Source organism: Herpailurus yagouaroundi, unplaced genomic scaffold (assembly GCF_014898765.1).
Source record: "Herpailurus yagouaroundi ecotype Mexico unplaced genomic scaffold, PumYag 308, whole genome shotgun sequence".
NCBI classification, from domain to species: Eukaryota; Metazoa; Chordata; class Mammalia; order Carnivora; family Felidae; genus Herpailurus; species Herpailurus yagouaroundi.
The window spans coordinates 4,087,729-4,099,494 of NW_024412525.1; the positions used below are offsets into that span (position 1 = coordinate 4,087,729).

Genomic DNA, 11,766 nt, shown 5'->3' on the forward strand with positions numbered 1-11,766 from the left:
GACCGGCGGAGAGGAGAGGAGGTCCAGGCATTCTGGCCGCGAACTGGACGCAGCACTCCTCCGCCCAGAGGCTTCGGCCCCTCCCGGGCTCCCCTTTTCTCCCGGCGCCTCCCTCGGCCCGCAAGCCCGGCTCAGGTTCCCAGCACTGACGTCAGCGGGCGATGACCTCAGCGCAGGGGAGGCGGCGGGGGCGGAGGCGGGGGCGGGGGCAGGGGCTAGCGGCCTCGCGGCCCCGGGAGCGCGCGGGGCGGGGCCAGGCGCGGGTCAGGCCACGCCCCCATCCTCTGGCAGTAGCCAATGGGCGCTGGCGCGGGCTCCCCCGCCTCTCGGAATAGTATGAAAGGCGCGTCCCGGGTAAAGTCCCCGCAGAGCCCGAGCAGCGGCCCAGCGCACAGAGGAAGCTTGAGAAGCGGCACGTCCCACCGGACATTTCCCTCTCGCTGCTCCCCGCCGCTGCCACCGCCTCCTGAGCCGAGCAAGACATGAGCCAGGCCCGCTGGACCGGGAAGAGAACAGACATGCTTCCGGAGATCGCCGCCGCCGTGGGCTTCCTCTCCAGCCTCCTGAGGACCCGGGGCTGCGTGAGCGAGCAGAGACTAAAGGTTTTCAGCGGCGCTCTCCAGGAGGCACTAACAGGTGAGCACACGCCGAGGGTCCTGGCGTCCGTCGACCCCTGCCGCTGGGGCTCTGCTCCCCTTCCTGCCTTGGTCGTTTTCCTCTGCTCCCAGAGCAGGGCTCCGCTCACGAGCAGCTCCGGGACTCGGTTTCCTCCAGCCCCCGGGGCAACCCGCAGTCCCCGCAGTCCCCTGGGTCTGCGCTCGGGTCTCGGTCCGTGTCCGCTCCGGTCGGGCGCGTTCGAAGGCGCAGACCCTGGCCCTGGAGTGTGAGCCGAGTCGCGGCTTTTGCCCCGGGAGAGGAGGCACCTGCGGGCCTGAGCGCGAGCTCTTTGCCCTTACTGAGACTCTCCAGGGCGCCACGGACGACCCAGCCTGGCCAGCCAAGGGGTCATTATGGGAGAAGAAGGCACAATTGAGCCTTCTTAACACCTCGGGAGTCTCGGCCGTGGTTCTTCCGGCAGTGCGGGGCTGCGCTGTGCCCGGGCCGATCGTTGATTCGTTCGAAGTTGGAATCCCGGCCCCCTTTGTATGCTTGGCCCCCCTTAGCCATCTGCCACCCATTATGGTCCCGAGAAAGCCTTGTAGGTCGTAACTGCGCTCTGCTGGCTTGTGTGTTGGGGGCGGGGGCGGTGTGAAACGGGAGGTGGACAAGAGATAAGCAGCCGCTGCCAGACTTATCTCCCAGCTGTTTTCCAGCCGGTTGGCCGACCGTGTTGGGCAGCGATAGCCATCTCCAAACGTGCCCACACAGATCCTGCCTTCTGTGGAGCAACATATGTTTCATCAAAACCAACACGATTTCGACTCCCTTAGCCGCTGCTCAGGGGCTCTGGCTTTTGAAGGAGGCAGAGGGAGCCTCTAGGGCCCAGAGTGGGGGACACAATGAGTCGCTGTGGGTCTGACAATGGTGGCAGCCTTCCTGGCCTCCAACTTCAGCCAGTAGGTCTCCAGAGGCCCTGTCTGGACATGCCCTCCCCAGTCTCACCCCTCCTCCTTAAACTGGGGTGTGCCAAAAGCACTGGCTACTTGGGACTGCCTCAGAGCTATGGGACTCCCTCCCAACACACAGACACATCCTCCTCCTAGTGGGGGGGGGAGGGGTTCCAGATTCCATACAATTATCTCTGCTACAGCGACAGGAGGGTCTCAGGAAGGTCCTGGAACTCATGAGACTACATTGCTTACTTAAAATCTCTGGGTTCCTGCCTCTCCTCCTGTCCCTTCATCCCCGTCCCCCACAGCCCAGCTGCTCTAACCAGGGCATCTCCCTCTTGTTCCGTCTCCACAGAGCACTACAAACACCACTGGTTTCCTGAGAAGCCGTCCAAGGGCTCCGGCTACCGCTGCATCCGAATCAACCACAAGATGGATCCCATCATCAGCAAGGTGGCCAGCCAGATCGGACTCAGCCAGCCCCAGCTGCACCAGCTGCTGCCCAGTGAGCTGACCCTGTGGGTGGACCCCTACGAGGTGTCCTACCGCATTGGGGAGGATGGCTCCATCTGCGTCTTGTACGAGGAGGCCCCGGTGGCAGCCTCCTATGGGCTCCTCACCTGCAAGAACCAAATGATGCTGGGCCGGAGCAGCCCCTCGAAGAACTACGTGATGGCGGTCTCCAGTTAGATCCCCCGCCAGCCCCACCAGGCACTCTACTGTACTCATTCTGTCGTGACAACAGGCCGCTGCATACCTCAACCTGGGGAACTGTATTTTAAATGAAGAGCTATTTATATATATATACATATATATATTATTTTTTTTTAAGAAAAGGGGAGAAAAAAAAAAACCAAAAGATTTTTTTTAAAGAAAAATCCTTAAAGGGAGCTGCTTGGAAGTGGCCTCCCCAGGTGCCTTCGGAGAGAACTGTTGTGCGCTTGAGTCCGGGAACCAGTGTGTCTGCCTACGGGAGGGGGGAGTACGGAAGTGGGGGGGGGGGGGGCGCTGGCTGAGGGGAGGTGGGAGAAGCTTGGCTGGCACCCCAGGAAGATGGGGGAGAGAGCAAGCAAGGTTAGCAACTGTGAAAGAGAGGTCAGGATCTGCCTTGCGGGGAGAAAGAGGGGCTGAGCTCAAACCTCTCCCTCTCCGGAACGGGACACCTGTATCCCCTGGCCCCTCTCTTACTCAGGGGCATTCAAGCCTGGACTTAAGTTATACTATGTTGCCTAATCGTCTTTCATGTTTCTGATGAGATCCAGGGCAGAGAGTGAAAAGTCCTCTCCTGATTGCTTCTGCCCTAAGCAGCTTTTCTTGAAATCATGACTTGTTTCTGATTCTATGCTCAGGGGCCTGGTAGATGTTGCTTCCCAGCCAGGAAACAAAAGCTTTTTGTTTTGTGGGGGTCGGGGGAGTAAGGCAGGAGTTAGAGGTTATCGGGGTTGGGGCTGAAGAGAACTCTGCACGAAACCTTTGCTTTGCTGTGTGCTGCTCCGTGTGTGAGTATACGTGGCGATTAAGTTGGGGGTGACTTGCAATGGAATTTTGGGACCCAAAGAGTATCCACTGGGGATGTGTTTTTTTGTTTTGTTTTTGTTTGTTTGTTTTTTGGGGTTTTTTGGCCAAAACCCTTCTTTCTGGAATCACAGGAACGTCCTGATGCTGCTGCTGCTGCTGCCGCCACTATCCCTTCAAGAGCTGGCTCAAAAGCTACAGGGAACTCTAGGTTCTTTACTACTGCCTTCTTTTTAAAAGCACAACACTCCTCCCTGACTCCCCCGTTCTTCTCCCCTTCTGGTTGGGTCATGGAGCTACCCAGTTTTCCAGAACAAGAGCTCTCGACTCATTGTGCAATATGGCCTCCTGGGTCCCAGGAGAGTCTGAAGGAGACCCAGCTCTCAGAACCTCCTGGTGCCCTGGAGGGCTTCGGGAACTATCCCTCCGTCCTCGGGACTCTGGCTGGCTGGTCGGCCTCGCAGGTATTCCTTGGCTGAATGGGAGAACTCCCCGAGTTCTGCAGGACTACTTGGTATTCTTGTAGGGCTGACACTAAAAGCCAAAATCCTGGGCATTATTTTCTCCCTGGTGCTCAGAGCACCTGTGGGGAAGTTGCTGTCTCTCAGTACAACCCAGATTTGTCTGTAGACTTGTGCAATATTTACCGTGCTGGGTCGGAGCCAGTGGAAATCTATACTGGGAAGAAATCGCCTTCCTTCAGTTTTTCAGTGACATTAGTGAGGGGGTCCTCCGAAGGCTCTGATTTTCCTAATCTCAAAATCACTTTAGAAGGACGTAGCTAGAGCGTCCAGTCTACCTGGCTACCCTCCTGTCCAGCCCACCAGGCTGTCGCCCCTTAGTGAGGAAACTTTCTTCCCTGCCCGAGGGTCCCCCACTCCACAGCCAGTCCCCTTCCCTGAATTTCTTAACCACTCACTTCTGATTCAAAGGTGCTATTTACCAAACACTGTCCCTACCCAGTCCTGCCAGTCCTGCCTCCTTTTCAACTCTAGACCCCAAGCTGCCTTCCCAGACCCTGCTTCCAGCCTTTATTGCTTTAAAGCTAACTTCAGACCCACAGACCCAAGAGCTCATTTTCTGGCCTGTGGGTTGAGACAAAGCTGTGAATCACTGGACGTGGCATTGTTGCATCCTGTCTGCAAACAGATCCCTGCCTTTTTAAAAAAGAAGCAGCCTCATGGTCTCCTGCTTAATCTTTTCTCTCTTCTCTCTCTCTCTCTCTCTCTCTCTCTTTCTTATTTTTTTTTTTTTTAATGTTCACTTTAAAAAACAGCAAAACACCCAGAGCTGGACTGTTGAGCAGGCCTGTCTCTCCTATTAAGTACAAAGAAATAATAGTAGCACGTTGGTAAGCTATTCTGACAGAAAAGACAAAGGTTACTAATTGTATAATAGTGTTTTTATATGGAAGGATGTACAGCTTTATGGACAAATGTACGGGCTTCTTTTTTCTTTCTTTTTTTTTTTTTTTTTTTTGGTTACTTTAATAAAAATGTAGCAGATGAAGCCGTGTGGTGTAGAGAAGCCAACATCCTCAACTCACTAAGCGTTTTCTTCAGATGCAAATCCTTTTCTTGGTGTCTCATGGTATTTCTCTTCAGTTACACTCAGAAGACCTATAGCAGGTGGCTGGTGTAAAAGAAAAATCTCGTTATGTGACAGAGAGCCAAGAAGTATTCCTTACCTCATTCCTTAGTGCGCATTCTCACTTCCCCGTGAAAATGCTGGACGGGATGGGGTTCTAGACTGAGCACTCTTTAGCCAGGTCTCACGCATCCTGCCCTCCCTAGACCTCAGCTGTGTTCCCTTGTTTGTTTGTTCAGCAAGCATGTACCGTCAGTCAGTGCGAGGCATTGAACACATGACCAATGATTAAGGCTCACAGCCTGAATCTCAGACTGAGATGGTGAGAAGGGGGCATGGAACCCCTTGCCAGGCCGGGGAAGAATTGTTGGAAAGTTCCTGGCACAGGCTCTCTTGTCATCTCTGGGACTGCCATTTGGTACCCACCATTTTTTTTTTTTTTAAGTTTATTTTTGAGAGAGAGACAGAGTGCGAGCAGGGGAGGTGTAGAGAGAGGGAGACACAGAATCCGAAGCAGGCTCCAGACTCTGAGCTGTCAGCCCAGAGCCTGACGCGGGGCTCTACCTCACCAGCCGCGAGATCATGACTTGAGCCCAAATCAAGAAATCGGACATTTGACGAAGGACCCAGGTGCCCCAGGACCCACTGTTCTTATTAGACAAGAGCAGTTGGGCCTCAGGATCTGGGCCCTGGAACTGAATGTATAATGCACAGCCAAGGCTACCAGTTAGCTAAAGAGCAGCTACTCCCAACAGCAAAGATTTGAGAGCCAAAGGTTACCAATTTATTACTCCCTTTGTATGGATAGGATATATGTGAGGAAATAAGAACAATCTTTATCATCCCCGACTCTTGGGTTTGGTCCATGAGGTTTTGACACAGGCTTCCGCACCCCACCCCCCCACCTGCTGTCTCAGCAATTTCCGCTGAGGTCACAAGTACATCACTGACCTGGGCTAGTTTTCTTCTTGGCCAGAGGTGGGCTGCACTTCAACCACATTCTAAACACATTGATTCGTGAACAGAACCACCCCTCACCAATGTACACGCTTCATTTCATGCCTCCATGACCCTCATGAACAAACATGCGGTTTGACCTGGGCGTCCTAGGTGGTCGGTAGGCCAGAGAGGCTGTGTGCGGTGCGTTTGGGAGGGTAGCGGAGGCCGGAAATGGGGTTGCGGGAAGCCGGCTCATCTGTATCACAAACAGAATTAGTTACAGGGACACTTGTGTCAAGAGGTCATTTGAAGGAATGGCCCCGTTTTCATTTGTAGCTTCTAGCACAAATGTCCTAGGCACTCATTTGTAAGGACCTGCCTTTTGGGATGTAAGGATGGAGTTAGGGTTGAATTTTTGCCCTTCCTGGTGTGCTATTCTTACCAGCACCTACCTTCTTATTTCCTAAGAGGCTCCACTCCTTGGTTTTCATATTGTTCAGTAAAAAGCCTGAAAGGGAGGGTTATCGGAGGCCAAGGGGCCATCGTCACCCACCTCTATCTCCGAGCGGGGGAGACGGCCGCATAGCAGATTGATTTGGGGATTGTTCTCGGCTCCTGGTAGAAAAACAGTCCCTCAATTTACATGGGAGTGCTCTGTGTTGCTTACTTTAGATCTGGCCAATTTCAGTAGTGGTGGGAACTACCCCTTGGCCAGCTGGGGGTACAGGGGCTGTAGGCAGGAACAGTTTGAGTAGCAGCTGGTGGTTTTCACGTGTCCCGGGACCGGGCATTGGGTGGTTGGTCCATTCTGCTCCCAGCTTCCCCACTTGGTACACTGCGCCAGCCGGGGAGACCTGGGCTCCGTCAGCTATTTCTGGATGATAACACGCTGTCCAGAGAGTGTAGACGTGGCCTGGGAGCTACAGATTAAGAGCCCATCCCAGTTCCTGATAAGGAGGTTTGGGTGGGGGAGACCTTGATGTTTCAACCAGCAAGCCCAGGGGGAAGAAACGCTCCTCTGTGAGTCTGACATCGGCCCCATAGTGGCCTTCCGGGAGCACAGATAGCGAGGACTCCTGGCTTCCAGGCCAGTACTGGCACTGAGGCCCAGCAGAGCAGGATGCAGTAGAAGAAGTTCTGGGCTGGGAGGGAGAATATATGGGTTGTAGCCCAGGTCCTTCCTAACCAGCTGTGGGAGTTTGGCCAAGCCCCTCAATTTTCCTGTCTCAGAAATGAGGGAGTTGGATGAAATGACCTCTGTTCCTTTCTTCAGCTTTTGATTCTAAATCATCTCCATTATCCTGGCAGTCACTGGAGGGCAAATTAGGACAATTATTATCATTATCTTCAATTAGTTGAACTGGAAGGTCATTTGGGTTGGGAAGTGAAGTAAATAGTCTTCCCTTGCTTGAGTCCGACTCCTGCTGGGTAAAGTTTCCATTTCCAAGCCCAGTGGGGCAGGGCTGCAAACAGGTTAGCAGCTCAGGCAGGCCCCGGAGTTAGGCTTCCCCGGGGGTCTGATCTCCTCTCTCCCACCTACTTCCTGTGTGCACTCTGGAACAAGTTACTTCAACCAGGCCTCATTTCCCCATTTGTAAAATGGGACTAAGAATACAACCCATCTTGGAGCACCTGCGTGGCGCACTCAGTTAAGCTCTGACTCTTGATTTCAGCTCAGGTCAGGATCTCATGGTTTGTGAGATCACGCCCCGAACTGGGCTCTGCAGCTGACAGCATGGAGCCTGCTCGGGATTCATTCTCTCTCTCTCTCTCTCGCACAATAAATAAATTAATTAAAAAAAAAAAAGAATAGAACCCATCTGAAAATGTTAAGGAGGTTGAAATGAGATCTAAACCACTTGGCATAGCGCTTTGCATATTTAAGTATGCAACAAACGAAAATTGTAGTTTTAAGTAGAAGTTAATCTGAATTGGTCCTGAGCTGAATAAGGACACTGACATTCTGGTAACTGGGAGGAAACCGTTATTTAAGTATTAGTCCCACTAGTGCCTCCGAGAATGGCCGCAGCGAAGAACATCCAAGCAGCCTTCGGCCTCCCCATTGAAAGATGATTTTCAATCCTTTGCTTGAAAGTCTTTACAGTCCAGGGGCACCTGGCTGGCTCAGTCAGTAGAGCATGTGACTCTTGATCTCAGAGTCATGAGTTCAAGCCCCGTGTTGGGTGTGGAGCCTACTTAAAATCAAATCAAAACAAAACCAAGAAAAATTCTTCACAGTTCAAAGAGCCCTTCCCGGCATCACCTAGCCTGTAGTAGGTACTCTGTAGGTACTTGCAGAATGAATGAATGCACTCATGTCTGATCTTGGCTGTTCTGGCTGAAATGTACCATGTGCCCGCCAGACATCCGATCTCATTGGCCGGAGGGGAGCTTTGACCTCTTGGCTCCATGGTCTGCTTGTAAATTAATACCAAACTGGGCTATGTGCCCATTCACAGGCAGAGTGGGTGGGGAACGGATTTTCCAATAACAACCTTGCTTACCTCCTTCCTGCCCACCTGTGGAATCATACGGAATCATGTTCTCCCTTCCAGGAAGAGAGAGAAACGGGGAAGCTGGGAAGGGCAAGCCTGGTGAGTTCTGGAGAGTTCGGGCTTTTTCTCTGCACCACTTCTTTGCAGAGCTGGTATGAAAAACATTTGAACTCAGTTTAAGAGGCTACCAGGGCCCTGGATAATGATCTTGTGCAAACAAGCCTTGCCCAGATGTGTTGCCTCTCCTTTCCCCGGCTTCGAGGGGGGCCTCGTTCCCTGGGCGCCCACCGGCTCCAAGTCATTTTGCTCCCAGCTGAAGTGGGTCTACTAGTCCCCACCCCTGTTCCCATAAGCAAGGGCAGGCCTTATTCACCCCTTGTCCAGCAGACCCGACAGGCTTCCCGGGGCACATCAGATAAGAGGAGGTTATAGCCGGGCAGGTTGGGGCTCCTTTATTTACCAGCACCAGCAGGGAGGGGCCGTTTAGAGTTCGGTGAGTACCAGAGGAGCCAAGGTAGGGCCAGGCTGTCAGTGAAGAAGGACAGCCACACAGAGGCTGTGGTGAACTTGGGGAGTGAGCTCAGGCTTTGTCTGAAAAAGACCCTGTTCCTTAGTGCCAGTCCACTGTCCTCCTGGGAGACCAGTGATATCAGATACTGTGATTTTTTCAAGAGAAACCTGAAATATAGACTTTTATTTCACATCTCCCTAATTTCTAACGACGGCCACTAATTTTTTTTTAAGGGGTAAACTGCTTTTAAGTACTTATTTGCATAGGCTTCCAGTTTGTGACTTATGATGCGCCTTGGACCACCTGGAAATGGGGGTGTAGGGTTTTCTGACCCCACCCCCATACTCGGAGTGAGTCTCTGCATTGAGGACATCAATGGCACACTGTCATCACGGTTGGGATCTCTCGAAGGCACATCCCAGTATGTTCCCGACAGGACAGCGAGCATGCTTGGGGCCTGTGCTTCCCCTCCAAGGATTATACTAGAGGCAACTTGCCCACCCTCAACCGGTGCCCATTAACTCATACCTGGGACTGCAGCCTCTGGGCCCTTGCTCAATGCTCTGCCCCCACCTGCCTACCCACTTTTGTCTGGTTAACTCTGGTCTCTCAAGATTCAGACCTTCTCTTCCAGCTTTGCAGTGACACTGTTCCTTCCCATGTTACTCAGTCTTTTCTTCTGTCCTAGTCCTTATAACCCCGATTTTTTTTTTTAAACAAGGATTTTGTTTTTAAGTTTATTTTGAGAGTGAGGCAGGGAGAGAATCCCAATCAGGCTCTGCACTGTCAGCACAGAGCCCGACGCAGGGCTCAAACCCACAAACCATGAGATCATGATGGGAGCTGAAATCAAGAGTCAGATGCTCAACTAACTGAGCCGCCCAGGCACCCATCCTTATAACGCTGAATTTACAGTAGAATGTAAGCCAGGGACTTTACCTGAGCAGTCTTTGGTGTTGAATAGGTGTTAGTGAATATTGGCCGAACAGATGGGTCTCGAAGTTGCCAAGAGTAGAGGCCAATAGATGAAAGGAATTTAGGTAAGGAGTAGAAGAAAAAAAAAATCAAGTTCATTCAGGGTTTGCCAGTGAGGGGTCCCAGCTCAGAAGAGCTAACCTGTGACTGCACCTTTTTTTTTTTTCTTTTTAAAGCTACTTATTTATTTTGAGAGAGAGAGAGAGAGAGAGAGAGAACAAGCAGGGGAAGGGCAGAGAGAAAGGGAGCTATCAGTGCGGAGCCTGACGGAGCCCGACACGGACTCGAACCCACAACCCGTGAGATCATGACCCATGAGATCATGACCTCAGCCAAAATCGAGTCTGACGTTTAACTGACTGAGCCACCCAGGTGCCCCTGTGATTGCACCTTCTTAAGAAAACAGTCCTTTGAATCTTACAGGCTCTTAGGTCTTTAAGCACCTGCTATTGAAACGTAAATGTTACTTACAGAGGGGTGGACACATTTTAAATCATAATGTGGGGGAACCTTAGTTATCAATTAACTCCCTAAATGGGTTTACCCAGACGGTAATCACACCTGGAGAGAAGGCTGGGCTACGTGTGCGAAGGAATTCTGACCAAGGTAGCTGGAGAGAGAAAATAGACTCTCTGCAATCCTGTCCACAGAAATCCTTCCCAATGTCTACTCTGGAGGTCAGCGGCCTGGTGGTAGAAACACCCACGGGCTTAGGAGTTGGGAAGTAGGAGCCCTAGCTTCGGGTCTGACAATAACTAGTACCTAGTACCTAGACTAGTCCCTCCTCCCTCCTGAGCCTCAGTTTTCTCATCCGTAAAATGAGTCACTTGTGCTAAATCACCTCTCACCATTCTATTTCCATTTCCATACAGGACAGGGGAAATCCCTGATTCTTCTTTTCCATTTAGGCCAGTGCATAGCCCTGGTCCTGCTCCATCGTATGGAAATAACACACAACAGCCTTCTATCTGCCTCCCTACCCAGGCTGGCCAGCAGCCTGGGCAACCACAAACTTCGTTTTCATCAGGCCATTCCTTTCCTGCTGCCTCTCCTGGCCATTCTGAATGTCTAAGATGGGAATACAAGGCGCTCCTGAACTTTCCAACCCCAGACTCCCTGTGCAATGGCCTAACCGTGCCAGGATACCCCCACCTTCACAACTCTCTCCTGTTCACTTTTCCTTGCCGCCATGACCACATCTGCAAGACTCCCTACTCTGCCAATTATCATGGCCCCAAACCCCTTGTCAAAGTATTTTGACATGCTTTCTTCTAGGACACGAGCACCTACTGGGTGCCGAACACCAATGTGGCCAGGCACTCTGCCTGCTGCCTTACACACAGCCTCTCTCGCACTATCTCCATGTGCACACTCTGAGAGATGGTCGCCTCAAGTTCATAGATGAAGGAAGCAAAGCACCATTGACTGGAGGGGGAGGTGGTGGAAACAGATTTAAAATCTGGACGTGTCTGTCTCCAGAGTCCACGCTTTTTCCTTCCCCTGTTGCCTCCTCAGGATGCCTTCCCTGAATAATTCCACTTGCGTTCTTTAAAAACATTCTGACCTCAAGGCTTTTCAATGTTTGTACATATGGTTTAAAACTGCTTACCCCCTCATACGACATGCCTTATTCCAGCGCCTCTTAAATGATGTATACACATCATTTATCACTGTTTACGTGTTCATAACAAACACAGTCAGCACATCTTCACGTGTCACTTTTGGTCGATGTCTGGAGGCTCTGCAAGCTCGCGTCCCCTCTCCCACGATTACCACACACGCCTCCATAGAAGGATCCCTTGCCTTCTGTTTTTTACACCCTCGTGTGCTGCCCACGACTTGGCGTGCGACAGTCTGATGCGAGTACGCTGGCTGTTGAATGAAAAGCTGTGGCTGAGTAAACTGTGGTGTACCCGCAGGAGGCTGTGGGGCAAGTGCCCTCCTCTCATGGCCCCCTTCCAATCTTCCCACTCCAGACCCAGAAAGGAAAGTGCCCTATCGGGGGGTTTCCTAAGAGGGGGTGAGGGCGCCCTGTGGGCTGCTGCTGCTACATACATACAAAGTTTCCAGCACATGGTTTATGCACCCCCAGACATGCTCTTGGGCGGATGCTGATGGTAGGGTGTCATTGACTCTCCTCAGTCAAGTCTGTTCCACCCAGAACCACAACCACGTGAAGTACTAAACGACAAGT

At 52.0% G+C, this 11,766-nt stretch overlaps 1 protein-coding gene across 1 annotated transcript; it reads left to right on the plus strand.

Annotated features, from left to right (window-relative positions):
- Positions 1-349: 349 nt before the first annotated feature.
- Positions 350-2,401, plus strand: BTG2 (BTG anti-proliferation factor 2). Its single transcript, XM_040462024.1, has 2 exons — positions 350-636; positions 1,906-2,401. Exons 1-2 carry the CDS (start codon positions 483-485, stop codon positions 2,238-2,240), a joined length of 489 nt encoding a protein of 162 aa, XP_040317958.1. The 5' UTR covers positions 350-482; the 3' UTR covers positions 2,241-2,401.
- The last annotated feature ends 9,365 nt before the right edge of the window (positions 2,402-11,766 follow it).

Bases quoted from the DNA above. Each gene is read 5' to 3' on its own strand.
- BTG2 (XM_040462024.1), top strand. From the start codon at position 483: ATGAGCCAGGCCCGCTGGACCGGGAAGAGAACAGACATGCTTCCGGAG. The intron at 637-1,905 runs GTGAGCACACGC...CCGTCTCCACAG, and splicing joins TCTCCAGGAGGCACTAACAG to AGCACTACAAACACCACTGG.